The sequence below is a fragment of the Gloeophyllum trabeum genome (assembly GCF_000344685.1).
Source record: "Gloeophyllum trabeum ATCC 11539 unplaced genomic scaffold GLOTRscaffold_00004, whole genome shotgun sequence".
Taxonomy (NCBI): domain Eukaryota; kingdom Fungi; phylum Basidiomycota; class Agaricomycetes; order Gloeophyllales; family Gloeophyllaceae; genus Gloeophyllum; species Gloeophyllum trabeum.
In genome coordinates this window covers 2,320,159-2,343,245 of record NW_006920413.1, presented here as the reverse complement: position 1 = coordinate 2,343,245, position 23,087 = coordinate 2,320,159, and the positions used below count along the sequence as shown (strand labels likewise).

The 23,087-nt window shown below is 52.2% G+C and overlaps 7 protein-coding genes across 7 annotated transcripts; 3 read left to right on the top strand and 4 right to left on the bottom strand.

Annotated features, from left to right (window-relative positions):
- Positions 1-1,116: 1,116 nt before the first annotated feature.
- GLOTRDRAFT_127900 (homeobox-domain-containing protein) lies at positions 1,117-2,013 on the bottom strand (the record flags this gene model as incomplete). Its single annotated transcript, XM_007866435.1, has 2 exons — positions 1,117-1,441; positions 1,496-2,013. 2 exons carry the CDS (start codon positions 2,011-2,013, stop codon positions 1,117-1,119), a joined length of 843 nt encoding a protein of 280 aa, XP_007864626.1.
- A 1,953-nt stretch (positions 2,014-3,966) lies between these two features.
- Positions 3,967-7,885, top strand: GLOTRDRAFT_137850 (kinase-like protein; the record flags this gene model as incomplete). Its single annotated transcript, XM_007866434.1, has 17 exons — positions 3,967-4,391; positions 4,451-4,533; positions 4,583-5,203; positions 5,254-5,318; positions 5,399-5,554; positions 5,651-5,743; positions 5,840-5,902; positions 6,006-6,058; positions 6,126-6,157; positions 6,219-6,397; positions 6,455-6,468; positions 6,530-6,549; positions 6,598-6,685; positions 6,738-6,762; positions 6,896-7,141; positions 7,209-7,328; positions 7,382-7,885. The coding sequence occupies 17 exons, from the start codon at positions 3,967-3,969 to the stop codon at positions 7,649-7,651; spliced, it is 2,553 nt and encodes an 850-aa protein (XP_007864625.1). The 3' UTR covers positions 7,652-7,885.
- A 1,971-nt stretch (positions 7,886-9,856) lies between these two features.
- Positions 9,857-11,258, bottom strand: GLOTRDRAFT_127898 (uncharacterized protein; the record flags this gene model as incomplete). The annotated part of the gene is made up of 5 exons (XM_007866433.1): positions 9,857-10,206; positions 10,260-10,290; positions 10,352-10,906; positions 10,959-11,125; positions 11,177-11,258. The coding sequence occupies 5 exons, from the start codon at positions 11,256-11,258 to the stop codon at positions 9,857-9,859; spliced, it is 1,185 nt and encodes a 394-aa protein (XP_007864624.1).
- Positions 11,259-12,592: 1,334 nt separating this feature from the next.
- On the bottom strand, positions 12,593-13,138 carry GLOTRDRAFT_37642 (bola-like protein; the record flags this gene model as incomplete). Its single annotated transcript, XM_007865701.1, has 4 exons — positions 12,593-12,706; positions 12,776-12,816; positions 12,886-12,991; positions 13,079-13,138. The coding sequence occupies 4 exons, from the start codon at positions 13,136-13,138 to the stop codon at positions 12,593-12,595; spliced, it is 321 nt and encodes a 106-aa protein (XP_007863892.1).
- Positions 13,139-14,094: 956 nt separating this feature from the next.
- GLOTRDRAFT_110620 (uncharacterized protein) lies at positions 14,095-15,673 on the top strand. Its single transcript, XM_007866432.1, has 4 exons — positions 14,095-14,321; positions 14,375-14,695; positions 14,751-14,861; positions 14,912-15,673. Exons 2-4 carry the CDS (start codon positions 14,377-14,379, stop codon positions 15,283-15,285), a joined length of 804 nt encoding a protein of 267 aa, XP_007864623.1. The 5' UTR covers positions 14,095-14,321; positions 14,375-14,376; the 3' UTR covers positions 15,286-15,673.
- Positions 15,674-15,806: 133 nt separating this feature from the next.
- On the top strand, positions 15,807-16,994 carry GLOTRDRAFT_38504 (insert subdomain of RNA polymerase alpha subunit; the record flags this gene model as incomplete). The annotated part of the gene is made up of 6 exons (XM_007865757.1): positions 15,807-15,898; positions 15,960-16,009; positions 16,074-16,195; positions 16,251-16,452; positions 16,536-16,615; positions 16,677-16,994. The coding sequence occupies 6 exons, from the start codon at positions 15,807-15,809 to the stop codon at positions 16,992-16,994; spliced, it is 864 nt and encodes a 287-aa protein (XP_007863948.1).
- A 349-nt stretch (positions 16,995-17,343) lies between these two features.
- On the bottom strand, positions 17,344-20,850 carry GLOTRDRAFT_74415 (uncharacterized protein; the record flags this gene model as incomplete). Its single annotated transcript, XM_007866431.1, has 18 exons — positions 17,344-17,818; positions 17,875-17,912; positions 17,971-18,210; positions 18,276-18,353; positions 18,408-18,543; positions 18,595-18,624; positions 18,675-18,880; positions 18,932-18,980; positions 19,036-19,165; positions 19,216-19,385; positions 19,443-19,515; positions 19,578-19,800; positions 19,855-20,069; positions 20,129-20,218; positions 20,271-20,295; positions 20,352-20,406; positions 20,456-20,584; positions 20,638-20,850. 18 exons carry the CDS (start codon positions 20,848-20,850, stop codon positions 17,639-17,641), a joined length of 2,280 nt encoding a protein of 759 aa, XP_007864622.1. The 3' UTR covers positions 17,344-17,638.
- Between the last annotated feature and the right edge of the window lie 2,237 nt (positions 20,851-23,087).

Sequence of the window (23,087 nt, the reverse complement as noted above, 5' to 3'; positions counted from 1 at the left end):
TGCCGCATTTTCCATGCCGAACCTTTTTTTCCCTCCCATTCGGTCGAGTCTGATGTTCCAGAGCGCTTTGCGTCAGCTCTGGATAGAAGCAGTTCCATATCCTATTCCACGGAAACTACAGTCTCGACATCCTTCACACGTTCCTAAGGCGTTCTCCTTTTCCCCTACCCTGTCCAAAGGTAACATTATCGATCGCCATCCCTATAGTACACTCTCCGCGGTACTCACGTCAGTCCTTCGTTGCGAGGATATGGAGACACGTCCCACGTCTGGCCAACGGAGCGCGGGTGCCCGAGTGCTGGAGCACGGCTGCATTCGGGTCGACTAGGCTGTATCATTAATCCCGCAACATGGGGATACTCCGGATGGACTCCCTCATCATTTCAAGTGGGAAGCTCAGTGGTAGTGTTTCTTTGAGCGGTACGTACGATGACCCTTACCATGCGCTAGCATTCACGTGCTCTTCATCGGATTCCCTGTGTATCGGATTATCCCGTATCTGCTTCTGTCATCCATCGTAAAGCTTCAATCGGGCATCGATAGATTTCGTTCCATTTACGGCTCAAGGGGCACCGCCATCTGTCCAAGAACGCGGACAAGCAGACGTTTTATTAATGCCATAATTCATAGTATCTCAATGGCATATGCTTCCGTCTATTAAACTTCTCTGCTATTTATGATCCGGCTTCGCGATTTAATACATCTCGGGTTGCCAGCGACGACGCTCTCATATCGGACGTAATCCCCCATTTGCAGCCTGGAAGTTGCAGACGAGCGGCCAGCTTGCAATAACATTAACGACAGATGACGGTAATAGTAAATATAGGCACGAGATGATCCAACCCGAACAGGGAAGAGGAGAAATATCCGAGACCGAGAACTAGAGCCTATGTACGATACAAGGAATGTCCTTAATACAACGTGATGCAAACCAGAATCAGGAAGTCCGTGTCGTCACGAAAGAGAACAAAGAGGACATTAAGGAACATGGAGTAACATGAAAGCAATAGAAGAACATAGTGTAGGGCATGCGCATTGCGGAACAATCATAGCCATAAAGAGGTTCGAAGAAAGGTGATATGAATACCGTCTAGCCAGTGGAATGCATCGATGAAATCAATATCCACGGTTCCACTTGCGCGGGTCACCGCCGTGCTCATTTGGACTGTGCACACGACGTGGCGCGGGTGTGGACTGAGGGCTACGACCCATGCTATGGAAGGCCACGCCCTCCGGTGAACGCGAGATGTAGGAGCTGCTTGGGACAGCTCGGGCAGAGGACATCGGTGGAGTGGGAGAACCGACGTATCCCGCAGGGGATACAGGACTGTCTATAGGGCCATGCGACGGGAGAGGATGCGAGCTCAAGTCGTTATGTGCCGTAGTGGTAGGGTTGGCTTGACGGTTGCTCTGGCGCATCGCCTGTCTCTTGTTCTGGAACCTAGCCAGAAAGTCGACTCAATATTACGTAGAGTCGCAACTAGTCCGGACGTACCAGATCTGTACACTTCTCGCGGACATATCCAGCTTCTTGGCCAGTTCTTGTCGTTCCTCCGTAGAGGGGAATGCCGTGCGCTGGTAGACGTCGTTCAACACCTTGAGCTGAGCAGCGTCGGCCCTCTTTCGCTTTTTCTTGATGGTGGATTCGTTGACCGGCGTCTCAGGCTCCACATATGCAGGACCAGGTGGTGGTATCGGACGAGCGGGTGCGGGGTAAGGAGCGAATGAATGCATTTCATTTCTAGAAGGCACACCTCTTCCTACAGAGATGCGCGGGGGAGGCGCGGAGAGACGCGACGTGGTGTTCACTGGCGGCACAGCCGCTGGTAGATGCCTTGGATCGGGCGCTTCAGGGTGTCCGTAATGCTGGTAAGTGGGATAATGGCCGTATGGATCGGCGTATCCGGCGGTCGGGGCACGTAGGGTGCTGGAGGTCGAATGAGAGGAATGGTGCGTAGGTTGGTGGCCTTGATAATGGGCCGCCCCAGTGTGGGAAGCATGATGGGTGGACATGGAGTTCTGCGGAAGACCTTGCCAGCGCTCGTCGCGGCTACTTTGCGAGGGGATGTTGATTGGGGGCAATCTTAGAGAGTCAGTTGGATTAACATGCGCGAGGGTAGGTGAGGATCGAGATGGATACGAGGAATAGACGGGTTGCGAAGCCTGCCTTGGATCTTGATATACGCCATAGGAAGAAGATTGATGATACTGGCTTGACGCTGATTCCTAGCGGCATCAAGTACGTAATCTGCGTTATATCGAGGATAGACATACCGGTATTAGAAGGCCATGTGCCTTGACCATACGCTCCAGAGCTGTAATCGTTACGGCTCTGAGAAGGCTGTTGTTGCTGATTATAGTAAGTGGGATATGCATTGGGCACTATTTCACAAAGAAGTCCGCTAATTGAGATGAAATGAACATTAATGACTTCGCGAAAGACAGACCTGGAATACGTGAGGTTTGTAAAGCGGTAGAGAGAGGAGGCAACATTGTTCGCCCACCCTGTCCCATGCTAGAGAAACCACTTGATGGAGTTCCTCCTCGACTAGGTCTTGAGTAGCTATCGTAGTAGAGCGCATCGCGTTGGTCGGACATATTAGAGGATAAAAAGTGAGAATAGTGAATAATTACTATGGTGAGTCGTGGATTGCCCCAGGTATTAAGTATCACTGGAACACGCGGTGCTTGCGGCGAATGCAGTTCGAGCCAATTTCCGTGTTATTCGTGACGGGATTCAAGGAGCAGTCGGGGCACAGTGATTCATAGGAACAGCCAACCGTAGGCAGCGCACGAGGCAAGGGCTGGTGTATTGAGCAAGGGGCAAGGCGTACACAAGCTGAGGCAGCGGCCGAAGACAGGCGGTGCTTAAATGGACTTGATCTTGCCAAACTTCGCGTAACGTATCTGGAGGACCGGCGGAGCATTTCAGAAGCTTCGCGGGGTTCAATGATACCCATCGAGCCGGACCAATGCAGAATAGACTGAATCCGAGCAAGCAGATCGCAAATATGCCGTATTGGCAAGACCGTCCCTCTACCTGTGCCCTGCACGCCTTGAACGTGCACAACGTTGACTGGCCCGCCTCGTGGCAAAGGGCTGAGGTGCCACATGTTATGAGTTGTGCGCGTTTGAGCTGTTCAACAGCAGCTCGGGGTGTAACCAGCGTACTGGATGCGCCTCGAGCTGGGTCTGAGAGCTCGAAACCCACTAGTTCGGTGCTTCTGCATCGAGATGTCGAGAATAATATCTGAGACGCCCAACTGACGTTCAGCCTGGGCGCGAACGATCTCGGTTATCCCATAATATCCCATAATGGGAGGCCAACCTAATTCCTTCTCAGGGTCGCTCCCCCGCTCCGGCTGGCTAATACGCTTTAAGGTAGAGGGTTTTAGACTTGGCGAATGAGGATGCGCAATACATGCGAGAAGTCGTCGTCGACATCATCCAGGATCATACAAGTGGGATCTCAATTTACATCGCCCACTATCATATAACATGAGTAGATCGAGCGAGACCGTTAGGGCTCCCGACATCGCGCAGGACGTGTTACAGCGAATCCACTGGTGAGGCCGAAGTTGAGAAGCGGCGAGCTAGCGCAAGAAATTGGCGGAAGCGGTAAGAAGAATGAATAATTGTTTCACGAATTTGTTACGCTCAGGCTCGCACAGAACCTCTACTCGTGATCAACTTAGCACGGTCCTTGCAAGCACGCGAACCATAACCATCTTTCAAATCCGAGCGGAGCTTGACAGCTCGAACAACTAAGTATTCCAAGGGTAGGGTATCCTGCTCCGGCTGAGGGAGGGGCAGCGTGGCAAGAGTGTTCGGGGTCTTTGTTGCCACATGGATGCCACGCGTTGTGGACGGGTTGCCTAATTAGAAGCACTTGCACATCGGAGCAGGTGATGATCTCTGTCTGGTAGCTGTGGCTGAAGCGCTGAAGCTCCTGCCTCTCAGAGCACCATGGCCTACCCGTCGTTTAGGCCCCTCCCAACACCCCCATCTGTAGTATCTGCAGGGTACTTCAATCGAGACGACGACCACGCCGTATATCCCGACGTCTATGCCTATTCAAACCCCTATTACGCCCCTTTCCCTCCGCGCACTCCACCGATCCATGACCAGCCCAGGACGACTCTACCAGGAGGGACTTTGTTGCATAAAGGATTTTATGACCTGCTATCCATGATCCCAACTCCTTCCCCTTCGCGGTTCTTGTGGGGTGGTCAAGGCGACGAGCCTATTGCAGGACCCAGATACGAAGATATAGGAACTAATGCGCGTCCCCCTCCCACTGCACCTGTAGTTATGCCTGCCAGTCCCCCAGGGCCGACGAGGCGAGGAAGGAAAATAAGTAAAGACATGGTTTCTAAGCCCACGGGATTCATGTGCGTCTGATACTTAGCCGCTCTGACCCGATGTTGTACTGAGTACAATTACCGCTTAGACACTTGGTGCATGCCTCAGATGCCGACCAGGCGGAAGCCCTTCTCCGGCGGTGGGGACCGGATGGTATGGGCAAGTTAGGAGGTCAGCCTAAAACTCGGACACAGCTCCTGTGCTGAACTGCAGGATCTAGATCCTCGATGGGCGGACCCAATCAAAGACCGCGTGCGAGCCACCAACCAGGCAAAGGCTGTGAATGAAGTAGTGAATGCATTGAAACCCTCTATGAGCAGACAGGATCAACTGCCGCCGCTCCGAGTGGTTAATGGTATGAGCACCACCTCGTCATCCGTCATAACCACCGCAGCGAGAGAAAATGTGAGCGTCTCACCTACGGTAGACGGCTTACCAGGACAGCCCGGAAACTCCACCATTCGGTGGGGAGGTGGCCTCATGGTTCATCCGGAACACGAACACGAGGATGAGGAGGAGGACGCGGCCTTATTGCAGAAAGATTTGCCCGCTGCCCCTCAGACACCGCGAAGGCCAATAACACCTTCCTTGGCCACCCTGGAGAAAGCCGTCGCCGCTAGGATCTATTTCGAGAACCTTTACTTCCCATTGCTCCGGCAACCTCCGTCTCGCGAGCAGAGAAGACTCGCGATGGAACGCGATATGATGAATATGCAGCTCACCGAGGCTCAGAAAGAGAATCTACGGGCTCGGTGGCGCCAGAATGAGACAGATTATCTACGGGAACGCAGGCGAAAAGTAGATCCGAGCGGCTTCATCAAGCTCAAAACTATCGGGCATGGTTGGTGCCACCCTCTTCTTTGTCGCTCATTGAGTCAAACGGCCCTGTAGGTGCTTTTGGCGTCGTGTCGCTCGTGAGAGAGCGATCGTCGGGCCAACTCTATGCTATGAAGCAGGTCAGTATAGCTTCTTCGCGTTAATCTCATGCGGATACCCGATAGTCATCATTGTGTGACTCAATCGCATTTCTTCACAGCTGCGGAAAACGGATATGCTACGTAAAGGCCAAGAGGGGCATGTTCGCGCCGAACGAGACATCCTTAAATCGGCATCGCTGGTCAGCTCCCCTGGAGGTGCGGAATGGATTGTCAAGCTTCATTATAGCTTCCAGGACCGCGACCATCTTTATCTGGTCAGTTTGTTTATTATCATTGCTCTATCACAGACTATCCCACACCCCCACGGGAAATGAATTCATTGATTTCATATCGATTTCATATCTCTGCAGGTCCTTGACTATATGGGGGGTGGTGATCTTCTCAATCTGCTGATCGAACGCGACGTGTTCGAAGAAGATTTTACCCGCTTTTATGTCGCTGAAGTGCGTACCTGTCTTTGATCCTCTCATGGTAATTCCCCTCTTCCATTCTAATTACGCGCCATTCGCTGTCTCGGGCGCCTGCTCTGCCTATGCTAGATGGTCCTTGCGATCGAAGCTTGTCATAAGCACGGATTCATTCATCGCGACATCAAGCCTGATGTAAGTCCCTCGGTGTCAGCCTACGCGCCCGATGTCCTACGGAGCTGCGCCCCACGTGCCGTCACTTACATTCCAATTTTCCCCTCCTTGGTCCTCCTGAAAGAACTTTCTGTTCGACCCTAGTGGCCACATTAAGCTCAGCGATTTCGGTCTAGCGTACGTCGCATGCGCCATCACCGCCGTCGATGTGGGACTCGGGCTGACGCCTTTTTCATACAAACAGAACGGACCTACATTGGGCGCACGATACCTCATGTACGTTCTTCCTTATTGTGTCTTCGAGATGGCCGTTAACATTTTAAGATGCTTCCATCAGATTACGAACAGCAGCGTTTACACCTCCTCCATAAACATGGCATTGACCTGGAGGACAGCCTTGGCATAGCTGACGGCACGCGGACCAAGCGGATGAATCGCAAAGATGTCGAGATGCTGATGGGTGGTGGGGACGGTCAAGGCGGTATATTCACCTGGCGGGAGAAAAATCGCCGCAAGGTATGTCGAATCAAGCTGCAGGGCTAATCAATGCTCACCATCCGGCCGCCCTATCAGCTGGCTTATTCCGTGTAAGCATCGCAAATTCCCTCGGGGCTTATGCTTAGTCTAAACGTCTTGTAACATTTTTAGATGCGGTACAAATTCATACAGTGAGTACGTCGGATCAACCCGAGTGTGCCTACTTACCGTCAACCCAGTGTCACCGGAAGTCATACGTGGGCATGGCTATACCTACTCTTGCGACTGGTGGAGCCTTGGGGTCATCATGTTTGAGTGCTTGTATGGGTGAGGATTCCGTCGCTGGCCACGAGTGTCAAGCAGCTTACCATCGACGTAGGTATCCACCGTTCGTCAGTAACTCGGTGAGTGCCGACGTCGTGTTCGACGTTTGGTGACCTCCCCAGAACACTAACTCGGTTGATTGTTCGCCTTGCTCCCTCGCGCTATTTGTGGCCCCTTCCGTGCTTCATGTCGTGCGGTTTGTGGCACGCACAGCGCCATGTAACGCGCCAGAAGATCCTGAACTGGCGACAATCGTTACGCTTCCCTTCGAGGCCACGCGTATCCCATGAAGGCGTCGATTTGATGCAGCAGCTGTTATGTGAACCCGAGGATCGGTTGGGGTCTCAAGCTTCCGCATCCACAACTAGACCCAATTCATTGGTCATGCAAGCAAGGCGAAGTGGCTTTGTGACACCCACCGGAATGACGGGCAGTGTAGATGGTGCGGAACTCATTAAGGTAGGAAAGTGGTCATTGCGGCGGCGGTGGGCCTTTCCGTAATGCCCCCTCTGACAACTGTTGGAAGGCTCATCCTTGGTTCCGTGGAATTGATTGGGAGAACATGCATCGTTACCCGGCACCTTACCGTCCCGATCTACGCAACCCCGAAGATACTCGGCACTTCGACCAAGATATTCCTCCAGAGGTATGGTCGCATTGCCGCTTAGCGTGGGATCGCTGACAAAATATTCTTCCAAGCCTCTTGCGCCAGCCAACGGCGCTCCCGCTGACGCCACCAGGGATCCTCTTTTGAGGGACAAAGTCCACGGACAGGAGATTCTCGAAGTTAGGAAAGCGCTTGCCTTCGCCGGCTTCACGCACAAGAGTCCAAGACCAATAACATATGTCCGAGCCGATAAAGCTTTCGACCCTCAACCTGACACATACGGCCAAGAGGAGGCTCAGAGAGGTCGTTCGACTGTTCGCTCTTTACAGGATGTCGGGAAGGGACGAGCCATGTCTCTATAGGTGGACACATGTGGAGGTATCCAGTTATTTTCTTTTGATCTAATGACGTACGATCTCGATACCTTTCGTTGACGGCTATCTAATATCTTGGACTTGTATTGACATTGCCACTCAGCCACTTCGATTCTATGCGCCATCTCTTGACATTCCTCAAATTGCTTTGTGCGTACGTTCCCTGTGCGGCTATATCCCACTTCCACAGCCTCCGTGCTTGAATCAATAATTTAACCGTCTACTTTCTTGCAGATGATGTAATAGGATGACACTCTTGTAATCGAACGATTTTGTCATTATCGAACAGACTGCGAAGCAAACAAACGTGTTCAACGAGAGTTTCGACCACGCCCAATCAGCTCTGCGGCGTATCAACTATTGCAATAAAAATGGCGAATGCCGGCGCGACGCGGTATGCACAGGTAAGGTCGCGTTAGTCCAGGGGTACCACAAATCGCGGAGGGCGACATGATAGTGCAGCAGTCTGAGCACCGGGTTGCTCGGCTTTCTCTACAGGCAGCCCGGCCGGGAGGAAGTGCGAGGGTGGCGAATGGACGGGCAGTGCTCGGGCAAAAATCCCGACACGTTGTGCCGAATCTGTCAGACAGTCAGGTACTGCGGGATATCCTATGAGAACGCCTCGTGGGCACGTCGACTCCAGCTATGCGAACACTGCGGTTGGGCAAGAAGTGTTCGAGGCTTGGCGAAGAAGCAGGCTCGCGCTCGCGGCAGTTAGGAAAGGTCGTGATGGGTGAGCGTGCTTGTGTGTATGCGACGTGGACGTGTGACGAGACCGAGCAAAGAGCCACGACGCGGACGACCCGTACTGTGCGCCGTAGCCGAGGGAGCGAAAGATGTACACTGCCCTGCCTGTCATGCAGTGTTTCAGGGCCTTATTCACTGATGCGCCATGGCAGCCCTTCCCGACAGAGCAGCCGCTCCATACCGAGCCTTAGGCAGAGAGCATCGTCGACGGATGCGGGAAAATATCTTCACAGACGCAACGTGTTTTTGTCGTTTCCGACCGCCCGACTCCTTGTCGAGGCCGTGGAACAAGGGGTCGTGCTGATGCAGTGGTGGAAACGTAGTTGGTGAAATCCATGGTTTAAGTTCTCTCGTCTTCATGGTAACCCTTGGCCACGTATTCACCAGTAGTCGAGATAGTATCCCTTTTAGCCACGCGCGACCATGAGCAGCTGCAGAAAGCAAAGGGGGCCGCGCTCGGGTTTGCTTTCGAATCGTGTAACTTGGGGTGATCTGCGAGGTGAGTGGCTCGGTGTCCACTGATATCATGAGAATGCGGGAAGTAGCCCACTCGCAACACCCGTGCGGATGCGAACAAACCACCGCTGGAAATGCCATAAGTATCATGCTCTGTCAATGAGTGACTGCTGTATGTCCCTTTGAAAATTAGATACGATATAGTGCTCTACCCCAATTCGGATATATTGTTCTGTAATGCCTAGTGGAAGACAGCATTAGCCTGCTCCGAACCCACGGACGACTACAAGGGAATGGTGCCTATGGACAGGATTGCTCGCCTATCTACTGGCTCTTGAACATTGAGGATACGTCGTTTACAAGTCTACTCACTTGACCTCCTGAGTGGACGTGAGGCCACCTGTAAATGGCACAGGATGGCAGCCGCATAACATGTAGTATTGGCGTTAAAACGGAGGATACGTATAGCATGAGCAAAAATGACAGCGACAGCCCCAGCTCTAGTGTGGCATATCGAAGTCTAAGTGTACTAGTCCTTCGACAGACGCCAACATCATCGTGGAGACCAAGGCCTCAGAGGCCTCAACCCCCGGACTCTGGCTCTCACAAGGCTATATAGTCTCTATGCCGAATCCCAAAGGGCACAGTACACGAAGTGGCTACATGGTACTCAAGTGTACGTCTACTCTACATGAGATGCAATAGTGACGGTCTACATAGAATGACAGTGAATAATGATATGAATGATACGTTATAAATAAATGATGAGGATACAGGTGGATGATGGGGTCTCCTTGAATAAATAATATGCAGCATGCGTTAGTCCAATATATGGTGAGTGTGTGCAGTAATAAATACGTGATAGCAAATGCAGAGCGACAGCGGATAGCCGATCCCAGGGATTCAGGAGATGCAAATAAATATGTGAGGTCTTTGCCCGGTAAGCGATCCGCCTACGACGACAGGAGGTGCGGAGAGACCCAAGGGTGCCTACGCCTGGCCCTCTTCCGAAGAGGAACTACGACTGCGACTTCCAGAGCCTTGCCGACGACCGCGCACGTCGTGGCCCGCAGGAGCGCGACCTGTCGTTTGAGACACAGAAACGGGATACGAATACGTGCGAGACGAAGCAGAAGGCCCCATGGCAGACAAGGAAGATGACGATCTCAAAGGCATAGGCGGCGAGCTAGAGACAGAACCGCCACCGTCGCTGCCTTCGGGATCATCACTTGAGCTCTCCCTTAACGACATTGGCGGCTGAGTGTGCACCCGCGCATGTCGGCGCATATTGCTGAGGACGCTAAACGTCCGCCCGCATCCTTCGTACGGACACATGAATGCTGGAAGGACGTATAATCAATACGACGTCGACGTCTGCGGAACCATAACGCACGCTTTTCACCCGTATGCGAATTGATGTGGATCTAGATGCCATTGACGTCAGTGGACACAGGTTATAGACGTGGCTGGCACCTTGCGACGAACCTTCAGGCTACTCGGTCTATTGAATCCCTTATGACAATACGGACATTCATATTTGCCCGACGTAGATCTGTCGACGCCTGTGTCGCTGCCAGATCTGCCCCGGCCGCTCACGCCCCCAGCCGGATCCAATAGTTGACTCCCCGGAGTACCGGATGGATTACGGCCGTACGGGAAACTGCCCTGCACAAACGGCTGAGCGTGAGGGACTGAAGCATGCCGGGTATGCCAGTCTACTTCCGGATTTAGAGTGGAACCTGCCCTAGGGGGTGTACCATGATACGCTCTGTCGGGATAAGGTGGGTTCTGAGAGGATCTTTCTCGAACTGAAGCTTCCGACAATGATTTCGACCGGTAATGGTCGGCTAGGTGTGCGGCACGACCGGGCGTCGGATTCATTGACGATGGTCTATGTGGAGGAAAGGACGAAACGAGTGTTGGCGGCATAGGCAAAGAATGCGAAGTTGCTGTAGATGCTGAAGATAGCGGAGGAAGCGCAGGAAGAGATGATAACCCCAGCGCGGAATGCCCAGCATACCCGCGGGGATATTCGTTTAACTAGCAAGTCGTGAACTGCACGAAGCCTTTGGTTGGTTGAAACTGCACGTACCTGGTAATTGACTTGCCTTGAAGCATGGGCGTAAACATAACGATCGTGAGGCTCTGGCCGACTGCGGTCTTCATCTGAAGGATGCAGACTGAGACGGGCTAAAGAAGTTGAAGGCGAATAATTAGGATCCCCTGGATATGGTGGATGGGGAGACCGAGACAGTTCGTCTAATATAACAGTAAGCACAAGAATCTGATTGGCAAAGCGCATTTTCCAACCTCGAAAGAGATCCCTAATAGGGGGGAGGGTCGTTCTGTGATCAGATTTATTGGCATTATCAGAGGAGTTAGACCGCGACATGGCGAAGTAGAGTATTCGGAGTTTTGGAGAAACGGGGACCCAAAGAGGTCAAGGGCCAGCGCGAAGACGATATAAGAATATAAACAATCGGAGAAAAGATCCTCAGTGGCCTTCTCCAGGAGGAAGTCCGACGAGATGGTTGCTCCAATGATCAACGATAGCAAACGCCAATCATGGGATCCCACGACGAGATGGGAACTTGTGCAACCACGACGTCGAGCCGCAGAGGTTGAATATACCCATGTATATCCATATACGCAGTCCGGTATCCAGGAATTTATACCAAGAGAGACTTAGCCTGGATGATCAGCCATGGTCATAGCACGTACAGGCCCCAAGGAACTAATAGCCTGGATGGCTGGGTTGAGCCAATCCCGCGCAGACGAGTCCATAGCGCGGTCGCCGGTGACATCTGTAGTCGCCGCGACCGTCTCAGATGTGATAACATCGCCCTGGGGGTAGACGACAGCGCAATATGGCGTTGATAGAACATGCAGGTGAGAGGCTGTGGATCACCTTGATCATCAATGGCCATCAACCTCAGACCCATCAGGGCTGAGCCTACACGTGACCGTTCACCCCGACACGTCCGACACAGGATCGTTGGCAGTCGTTACAGCGCAGATGAAGAAGTCGGACTCTGAAGTGGACGTACACAGCATACGTACCCGACACTCCCGCTCTGGCAGGTCCGTCGAATCCGAAGGTCGGAAGTGCGCAAGTTGCGGTCCCGAAACGTGCCATTACACCTTCCGCAGACGTTCTCGTTCATTGATCCAACGGCAGTCGATTGCAAATGATCAGCTAATGTTCTCCCTTAACCAGTGGATCTACGCGCACCCCCTGGGCACACTGCTGATCCTTGACAGGTCCGTAAATGAGGGTATTGCGTGACATCCGCGGCAACGGAGATACTTAGCGGTACGCATGCGCAAATACCCATATTTTGAGGTACACATATTCATACAGTCCGTGATGGTACCGATTAGAGAAGTGTTGAGAAGACCAGCCGAGCGGGATCTGCGTCGCGAGTCTATATTCGCCTGGAAGGCAGATCAAAAAGCGATGACCTGCACAATCTACATATGAGGGCGCGCTAATCCGGTTAGTGGTGAAGAATCAAGTTGAGCCGTCTGCAGATGCACTGCGGATCCACTACCGGGTGGCAAATCATCATATGCACTTCCAAGGCTGAAGCATCTGTACAGCCCTATCAAGACACGCCGTATGTCTCGGACAGCTTCGGACAAAGGAGTGAACACTAAGGACACGCACGGAAATATCCTATGACACGCCATGGATCAAGGGTCGCATCCGTACCCAACGGTCCCTATTCAGGCAGATCGAGCTTCCTCGGGTGTCTTTGTCTTCAGGGAAAGAGCGTGAAGGCCCTGAGCGAACTCGTCCGACAATGCCGAATGAATCATCCGATGGCGTTGCAAGGTGTTCTGCACATCACATAACACAGGTGAGCGCGACGACAACTCCGCGGTAGGGGACGTCGACCTGGCACGTACCTTCCCTCTAAATGCATCGGACACAACCTGGACTGAGAAATCTAGGTCGTCGCCAGCTCAGAGAGGAATCATGATGCCAGGACATCTCAAAACCCGGATAGCGGACGTACGTGTTTCCCCACTCCCACCTCCCTGCGCACGCATTGCGGCGTGATGGCGATGCTGCCACGAATCGTTCGTGATCGTCAACTCGGCGGGTTGTAGCAATGTCGTCAACTGCACAAAGATGATCACCCAAGTGAGGAGGACAACCGTGTTCAGCGTCCTCTGCCCTTGGGGTTATTACTCCTGCCGAGCACTCACCTTCTCACGAATAGACGTCTCCACCGGACCAGCTTTTGTTGCAGCGTCTTTGGTGGCCATGGAGAATCCCCGTCTTGACAGACCGTTGCGAGCGTACAGCAGCGCCCGGTACATTACACGCCGTCCCAAGATATTGTAGAGTCGAAGATGACCAGGACCCCCGATAATCGGTATAAATGCCTGATCCCGAGGACCCATAAGTAGACCCATTTTGTCCGGAAGAATATCGCCGATTTTGGACCTTTTGTCCGGAAAGAAACAGGCATCACAGCGAAAAAGTGGCTCTAAAAGGCAACTGTGGCGCGGGTACGTCTAAATTTAGCTTCCCCGGCAGGTGCCGGGGTAAATATGGCGTCGAAATGGCCAAGTCTGACCAAAATGTCCGGTAAAAAATCAGGCCTATTCTCCAGAATCGGCCGATTTGTCTGTAAAAAAATCAGCCATTGAGGGCTCTAAAGTCCCAAAATTTGTCCGGAACCTGATCAGGCATTTATACCGATTATCGGGGGTCCTAGATGACCCCATAGGTATCGGGACCTGCCCGTGGGAACCTTTCTATTGTGCTGAGTCATACATTTCAAATACCGCTGGTCCACGGGTATATAACGAGGCATCGCCTTATTTAGGATTTACTCTCTTTCGCCCCCACTACCACCTGCGCAACACGGTCGGCCAGTGTTGGCACAGGATAGTCTTCAATCAGGCCGTGTTTTTGTTTACCCAAAGTTTATCGTATCTTAAATCCTCTTCATACCACCTACTGCATCGGGTTTCGATCACCCTCGAACCCGGTAGCGTTCAAGTCTCCGATACATCTGTGTCGTCGAGCTTGCGTACCCGCTAGTTAAGCCAGTCGGAGAAGTCATTTGGGTTTTCCCGACCATTTGCACCTGGAGCCCTCGAGCCCAGTGTATCCTGCCTCGCCGGACATCAGGTTGCTGCGAGCCTTGACTCAGCGCACCTTGTCTCTGTTTCGGACGACTTTCCTCGGTGAGGTCGTCTGTCACGTAAATCCTGCCGAACTCCCCAGCCCCGGGTTCCATACGATCCTGTGTTGTACATACCAGACGTCGAAATCGATACGAGAATACACGAGAATCCTCGAGCCCTTTGCAACGAGCGCTGTAGTGCCTGCGAACACAGAATTGTTCCTCAGAACTGCAACTTGCACAATCGTGAAAGTTCCAAGTTCCAAAGGGAAACTGTACAGGGCCCGCGACATCAGTATTCTTGTTTATAAAAGGTACTGAACCGCCACTAGCGCGTTTTTCCCACGCTGACCTCATTAACCCACAGATATGCCGCCATCATCCTATGCGTCAAATTCCAATAACCGAACGCGCCCACGCCACTCCTCGCGTCCTCAAGATGAGGGCAAGTTGACCAAGTCGCCTTACTATCGCATTGTCGAGGATCGCTTCTCCAATCTCACTGAAGTCGTCCTCCGAAACAGCGATGGCGACCCGTCGCGATTGCCGCCGAAGCAGAAGACTTTCAGGGTAGTAGACGAAGACGGGGAAGTGAATTACTTGGAGGAGGCAAACGAGAAGATCGAGAAGCATTGGAGGAAAGTGATTGGGAGGTTCCTTGCTAAGGAGGTTTTGGAGAAGGATGGATGTAAGTGATTCGTATTGTTCTATGGGCAAACCCCTGACGCGTTTCGTGTCATCAGGGCGTGGCAGGCGTGATAACTGCCTGCTACAAAGTTTGCCCGAAAACTACAGGCTTTACACGCACAAGAAGGGCGACAAAGACATACCTAGAACGGACGCGTATCTCTTTGGTAAGTCATCTTCACACTTGGAGTTCCTTCGTCACTCACCGTCCCTGTAGGTGGTCCACATAAGTTCCGCTCGCCCGAAGAGTTCTGCCTGCATGCGCGATGGCTTGCCCTCGGCTCTCCGACTAAAACATTCACCAACAAGCCCGACTGCGCGTGCGTATACTGCGATAAGCGGTACACGCAGAAGCAACTCAACAAAATGTGGGGAATCGTTTCTGCTACTCCCGCGCGGAGAGGTCCTAGGAAGAAGAGCGACGGGTCTACTACAGATTGGTCAAACATATGCGCAAAAGACTACACCAAGCTCAACACCGCCACTCAGCCCTCAACTGTCATTCCTCCGACACAACAGCAGCCATCCAGCGACACCGCCGCAGGTGATCATGAAGTCTTCAACCCCCGACCTGTATTGTGCAATCTCTGATTGCTCATTTGGTCTCTGATTTTGTCCAGTGCCACCTGATTGCTTTCCCCATGACGCGTTTCCCATTCCTCTCTTTCATTTGCTATGAGGTCTTCCACTCCTAGCCTTTATCGTTAACCGCTAATTGATCAACTTCTTTTACTCGTGTCCCGTCGTCTCTGTATACTGCCTTCTTTCCTCATGACGCGTTTCCCATTCCTCTGTTCTTATTCTGTTCATTATCGTTATTATGTATCTCTCGCTCTTATGGTTCTTTAGTCGATTACTCTCACGCAGTTCACCTCGTAGAATGTCAAAGATGCCATGGCATATCATTTCCCTATGTTTCGAGTTAGAGAATCCGTGTGCGGGGGCCATATAAGAAAGCGCGTTGTATGTGAATGCCACAAATCTATGTCACGCTCTGTTACGATCATGTCACAAGGAGGTTAGCACTGCTTACGACCGAAACTCACAATGGCTACCATCTTGTCCCCGTCCTCCACGATCCTTACCTCTCTTTCTCCACTGTCTCGTACAAAATGCAAGCGAATGCAGAGCTAGAGCCCTCGGTGCACATCCGCGAACTTAAGAAGGACCGAGTGAACTTCGTTCTCGAGAATGTCGACCTTGCGTGCGTGGTTAAATGGACTGGCTCCCATACCCCGTACCTAATCTTTTCCACCTTGTTTCAGGTTCGCAAACTCCCTAAGACGGGTTATGATGGCCGACCTGCCGACAGTAGGTTCGTGAGTCTGTGGCTGTATGCGTCGCGACCAGCAGAACCGAATCTTGCCTGGACACTGCAGCGATCGACACGGTAGAAGTGGTATCGAACACTACGGTGTTACCGGATGAGTTCATTGCACATCGGCTGGGAATGATTCCCCTGGTAAGCGCGAACTGCGACGAGGCAATACGGGAGACGCGGGTATGTCACACATTCTCTCGGGAATCTGAACATCGCAAGGCTGACGTCCAACCAGGAATGCACATGCGACACCGCATGTGAATACTGCGCGATACCACTCAGTCTGAATGTTGCATGTCATGACAGTCGAACCCTCGACATCACGAGCAACCACCTGCAATATGATCCCTCCGTTTTCAATCCACAGCAGGAGTCTGGAGCCGAAGGTGAAGAGCTGACAAAACGTGTGGATAACTTTGGACATCCCGTAGGCAAGAGTGAGTGTTGCTATAGACTGTCTCGGAACGTTCCCGATAACCACGACTGACTTCGTTGTCGCTACTGTTCCTGCAATCTTTAGATGATCCATCTCTCCCTCCAGTTCTCATTGCAAAAATCCGTAAAGGACAAGAGCTTAAAGTCAGGTGCCTTGCCAAACGTGTCAGTATATCCAATCCCTTCATTTCATACGCAATAAAACGTCTCCTTTCCTTGACCCTAGGGTTTAGCCAAAGAGCACGCAAAATGGTCTCCCTGTTCTGCTGTTGCCTTCGAATATGATCCGCATAACAAACTCCGGCATACTACGTACTGGTATGAAACAGATCCCCGTGCTGAGTGGCCTCTATCAGACAATGCTCGGGAAGAGGAGCCTCCGAGAGATGACGAGCCGTTCGACTTCAATGCGAAACCCCAACGGTTCTATTTCGAGGTGGAGACAGATGGCAGTTTAGGTCCGCAGGAAGTCGTGATGAAGGTAAGTAAGCATCCGTCAGCCTCCTGCCACTGCGCGGAGTCCCTTGAATTTATCAACATGTAACGGATCACGTCTTGATACTGATCAAATCACCACTTCCCTTCATCACGTACAGGGTTTGCACGAGCTACAGCGGAAATTGGCGAATTTGATAATGCAGTTGAAGAACGAGCAGGAGCCGGAGCTGAACGGGGTCAGAGCACTTCCAGGCGCGGGTGACCCAACCATGCCCCAGCCTCCAGCTGCGACCAACGGCTGGGGTGCTCCGGGCGGGGGTACATGGGGCAGTCCAAACGGTACGACAGGCGGCGCCACTAGTACCTGGGGTGGCAGCCCAGCCGCTGCAGGTGCCTGGGGGACGGGTGCGAGTCCCGCTGGCAGTGGTGGATGGGGGAACAGCGGCAGTCCCGCTGCCGGTGGGTGGGGAGCTAGCAGTGGAAGCCCTGCCGCCAGGGGCTGGGGCAGCCCAACGCAGCAAGCCAGTGGTTGGAATGTATAACTATTCCTACTTCGTTCTGCTATCATGCTCACCTTACTGCCGAGATGTATGCTTTGATATTCGATGTGTTAATAGTGAGTGTAAATAGTGATGATGTGGCTGCGAAACGTCCGCCTAGTGAAGATGCTGCTATTTTTACAAGTCCAAGTTAGATCACAGCAGGTCAATCAAAGCAACATCCACAAAGATTCTATCTGCCTGCAGACAGTTACGGTTGTCGTGTGAACTCCTGCGCGCGCGGAGTAGTTGCGTCCCTCTCCTCCGGAGGCGTTGCTACAGGCATTGGCGGAGGGGGTAAGGGGAAGTTGGGAGGCGCAGCCGGCGGTTGAGATCTGACCGTCGAAGTGCTCTTCGTCGAGACTCCGCGGCGAGGATTTGTCATGTGTACCTATTGGGCATTGAGGTCAATTGGGTCTGTAGTACAAATTGCAACAAGGTCCTTACTTCATCTCCTTCGCCCCAAACGTCCTCCGAGTCACCCGCTGCGAAAGCAACCGGAAGGTGAGAGACTGTAAAGCAGATGTAGAGGTGGATCCTTACCAAGCTCTGCGTTCTTATCCGTCAAATTCCATCCGCCCTTAGGCATCTCAGGTCCAGCTTCTTTATCGTCGGGCTGTTGGGTCGCGAGCTTTGCCTCATCATCACGTTCCACCTTGTCCCAAGGTACAAGCGTAATTCTCGAAGGTGCTGGGATGGCATCAGGGTTTCCCTTAGGCCCGTAGATGTGACAATCAGCCAAGGCGGTCTTGAGAGCACAGATCCACTTGTTGCGTCTCCGGGCTACATCCATAGCAAAGAGCATGAGAATGGAAAGTGTGTGAGGCTATGTAACTAAAGAGACGCACCTTTGACAGCACCTTGCTGCCAGTTGCTCTTATACTTGATGTCAGCCTGGCAAGTCATCTTCTCTTGATCCCCAATATCTGCGAAGCAACCCTTGAACCCATGCTTTCGTTACTTGCACAGATGCTCCTCACCGGCTACCGTGACATCAAAGACCGGCTGGTAGTCTCTCCGCTCTTCTTTGACGAAAGTTAACATTTTATCTCGCAACTGCTCGAGTTGCTCGAAAGTCGTTGAATAATCAACGTCAAACTCGAAGGTCTCGGACATCTATAATCTAGTCAGATATATGTTTCGGCGATATAGTTGCTTATCACTCACTTGGCCGCTTCGGCGGATATTTAAAATGAACTGTACGTGATATGTCAGACACGGGTCTCTCGTCCACTGTCCTGTCTGACCTTCCCGTTAAGAATGGTATTGGGAGCCAGCACTTGACAGCCTTTGCCGTCCGCAAACACCGTCGTGAGCAATCGGATCTCCTTAACTGTATAACTGGCTTTGTCGATATCCACGCGGTCACCCACGTCGAATGGATGCTTGATAAACAGGAAGATTATGCTGGTCAAAACTTCCTGGGCGCTGCTGCCAATCAGCCAACTCAAACCTATCAAGCCTGTCAATCACTATGTGGTACACGACAATATGGCCTACGCACCAAGAATCAGGGTTCCAGCGCCCGTCACGAGGGTAGTAAGTTGCGTGTCCTATCGGTGAAGTTAGCAGATACTCAGAATCCCCTTGAGCAAAATGAAACCTCACCAATGCGACCGCAACGATGAGAGCGGCTACGACGACATACAAACTCATGAAGATGTTGTCCAAACGTCCCACAGCACTGTCGAGGTCTCTCATTGAATGCTCTATAGACAGTTGCTCTCGGTGGTAGTCCCTGCAATTATAATGAGAAACAGAAGAAATCGATAAGAGTCAGTAACTGACATGCAAGCGAGTTCCACCTCGTCGCGAGATGCATCCCCATTGCCATCCTTGTCGAACAAGGCAAACGCGGCATCCGCGTCTTCAGGGGTTGGGAAAAAGCGTGCAATGTCTTGTACTTCAAGGTAGTCGTGGCCGGGCTTCACAAATGAGTAGAATAATCTTCGAGCAAGCTATAAATGAGGGGTTCGATTGTGGGACTGACGTCAAACGATGCCTCTGCGACGTACCAGGCGTGACTTGTTTGCCGATTCAAGAGCAGTCTTCACCTTCGCTTCCGGAGAATTGGGTTGCAATACGGAGCTGTTGAGCAGACGAGAGACAACGTCAGCAAATTGAACGATACGGCTCTACTACAAACAAACCTCCCAGCCATTTCGGACGCAACGTTCCCCAGGGCGGTTGTAGTGGTGGTTGCAGCATATCTCACCCCTCGTAGTGCTCGCTTGAAAAATCTTCTCGGGTTGATGGTAGCACGTTTATCTAGTGGACCGTCTCGCAGAGTATCTGAACGGCCAGGGATGTCGGCTGAATGGCGGTACAAAATCGTCAAGACCTTGATAGCAAATTTCTGGTCGGCGATACGCTCTGGAAGCGGAAGAAATGAATACCCCAGAGTGAGGTGAGAACCGAACCACATACCTGCATATGACCTTTCGTGGAACTTGCCCGCTATCCACTGGATCGAGAACTTCTCAAACGCCAAGACCGCGGCACATATGTAGATGGCGAATAACAGTTTCGCGATGAAAGAAATTACAGATCTCTCCCTGTCGCTCCCGTCGCCGTCGTTGTTATTTATGATCGAATTAAAAGTGATCCAAATAGCCAACGTCCATGCGAATAGAGCCACGTATCTGGGATGAGATTCTTAGTCAGATGTACGATTGGGTGACAGGGAGAGTATTACACGAACCTATGCAAAACATCCAGCCAGTCAATGTATCGGCGGCTGCCAACTGCTACAATTCCAACAGTAGCACGAGCTATTCGGGGGAGAACACGGCTGTTGCAGGCTGAGATGAGCGAAACAGATGGCACGCTGAAGAACGACGCACGCTGTGGCTAAAGCAGCCCACCATCCTAAGATAAGCAAGCGAATTAGCCGTAGATTGTGATGCATGGACATTTCGCTATACCTCCCCAAACAATGCTCAGCCAGATGCTCCAGAAAACCAAGCGCACGCCCCAAATCTGTGGCAGGTCAGCTTGGAGCGCACGAGTACATAACATCTATACCCACCTCGGCATGGGGAAAGGTGGTGAGACCCAAGATACCCGGGATCCACACCAGAGCCATGACTGGGAGGATGAAGATGGCCCATCTCGTGACGATTGAGACGTTCAAGAGGTAGTTGTAGAGTCGAGAAAACTTGGCGGTAATGGTTAAGACATAGTCGCAAGCTGAAGGTTTCTAGCACGCACCTTGTTCTTCGGGATGTCTCCTTCAGCGAAGGCCAAGTGACTCTGGCTTGCATTTCGCGAGTCAAACTCCGAGTAGTCATGCTCAAACTTCCGAATGCCTGCAAGCACATCCCAGCTTCCACTGCGGCTATACGCAGGCTTGTGACCTGGTCTAGTCTCCCCTCTCCCGTTTTCAGGATCGTATGCGCCACCTCCGCGCACGGGGTCGGGCATAACATGGACATGCCTACTAGAGTCATTTGGCGCTGGAGGGTAGCGTGTAATGCCCGGACCGTCGCCGCTGAGCGGGGCATTGGAATGATTTGAGTCTTCCGAGAGCGCCGACATGGACTCTCGTCGGGATCGGACGCTACGACTATTCGAGTAACCAGCACTTGCAGGTCCTGCTTGAAGCTCTACCGGCTCGTACCGTGAATCCATGGCAGATGCGGCGGTGCTTTATTTGCGTCCAGCACAAGGAACCGAACAAGACAGGGATATGTTTAGGACAAGGCGACCGTCAGTTTGTTGCCACCACCAAAGTTGACAAGTTTTCCGAGAGGTTTGTTCCCTACGGCCACCGTCGTCGCTGCATAGGGAATAGGGGCTATTCAGAAGCACCGGCACGGCTGTGGTTAGATTATCCTACTAAGATCGGTCCTCCGAGGTCGCGTTGATGATTAACGTTGCATTTTATGGAATGCTACTTGGATATTACTGCGCAGGACTTAGGTGAACCTCATGACTCGAGGTGGGGCACCACCCGACGACCTCATCTCTACTGCCTAGATACTAATTGGCAGGAAGCTGTGGCGGCCCGCGAGACGATATATAGAACATGTGTGCCTTCGTTATCGGACGCCAAACTTGTTGGGATACCCTCCGGTCACAACGAGTCCCGTACGGTACGGCAGCTCATAGCAGGATCTAAGCGGCATGCCCAACGATCTGACTTGCGGAGGGTCTCGCGTATGCCCAACTCAGGCTGCAGTCGAATTGCGGCGCGTTATCTATTTAGCTCTATCGGTTGCGCTCGAATTTACGCTCCTAAGAACCAGTCGGAACAAGAGTCGAAGGCGTCTCTTCTTGGCATTGGCAGCTGAAGGGACCATGTCCTCCGATTTCCCTACAAGGCACTTCCCAAGGGGGCGCCTAGTCCGCACTTAGCCCTGGACTACCCTCACAATCGTCGATTGACTCAGTCTTGTGGCACCTGTATACTCTAGAACATCTGTCGCCCAGGTGGATCCAATATTTCAGCTGCTAAAGAGCATAGGTTCTTAGTCGCCCAAGTACGGTTGACCATCTGGGTCAGGTCAAATTTAAAAGTCACTGACTCACATTGCGACTGCTGTGTTCGATCCCCGGTGGGGTGGATGGGGATATTGGGCGGAGTTTGAATTGTCGCAATCCACTCAGCGGACGAGGGATACTGAGGGGGCTACAGTAAAAATGTACTACGTCTTGACAAGACTTCATCCGGACGCTCCTGAAGAAGTGTGACGCAAAATCTCTACACGATATGAGCCTATGCTTGTCGTAAGAGATTTGTTGCTGAGAACATACGACGGGAGTTGCCGATATTTGAAGCTCCGCTCCACCAAACAAACGGTCAGCTGCAGTCTTGTGTATGGGTATGTCGCGCACTAGGCTTTTGTAGTATAATATTGGGGCGTTCTATAAAGAGATACTGGAGTACCCGTGCTAGGGCTAGTGACCTCCAAGAGAAGAACACAGGCGGGGAGCTACATTAAGCAGCCACAGCGGGATATCAGTATCGGCAGGTGGACTGTGCAGCCCGAGGTGTAAACGGTTGTGAAGCATTAAAGGATACGGTTAGTACTAATGTGCACTAAACGGTACCGATAAGTCTTTCCGCCCGTCGCTCCCCGAAATATGTGGGCTGGGGATTCGCATCCTCTCGGAGTAGTGGTCCCGTGCCTCTTCCTCTTCTCCCTTTTACTACAGCGATATTGATTATCGAACAGTCACTACTGACTGTAAAATTCAGTGCCGCGCTACGTACATAATATTGATAGATGTATTCAACCTTCAGAGACTGTTTCGGGATTGGCCGAAAGCTGTCAACGCCGAGGATCGAACCTAAGGCAGCCTCGAAGTTGTGAGGCGACTTCTGAATTTGACCTGGCCCAGATGGTCAACCGTACCAAGGCAAACCTATCAGGCACGTGCACTATTTCCGTCCTTCATGCTCGCCCGGCGCCACTGCACCAGCTTGCGGGGCACTTCATGCTCTACTTGGTCGCATTCTCAGCTCCTGGTGTCATGAGGATATTCCATCGAACCCGAAATCATTCATCAGCTGAACAGCAGCCCTACACGTGTCTGGAGTTAATCATCGATGGTCAAGATTGTGTCTTCTCCCGCAAGGCACGGGGAAGGAGACACCGAACTAACTAGATGGCCCGTCCCCGTTCGTCGATCGTGTGCCGGATTGATGTCCGAGATAC

Coding starts and splice junctions, on each gene's coding strand:
- GLOTRDRAFT_110620 (XM_007866432.1), top strand. CDS start 14,377: ATGCCGCCATCATCCTATGCGTCAAATTCCAATAACCGAACGCGCCCA. Junction 14,696..14,750: donor GGTTTTGGAGAAGGATGGAT/GTAAGTGATTCG, acceptor TCGTGTCATCAG/GGCGTGGCAGGCGTGATAAC. Junction 14,862..14,911: donor AACGGACGCGTATCTCTTTG/GTAAGTCATCTT, acceptor CCGTCCCTGTAG/GTGGTCCACATAAGTTCCGC.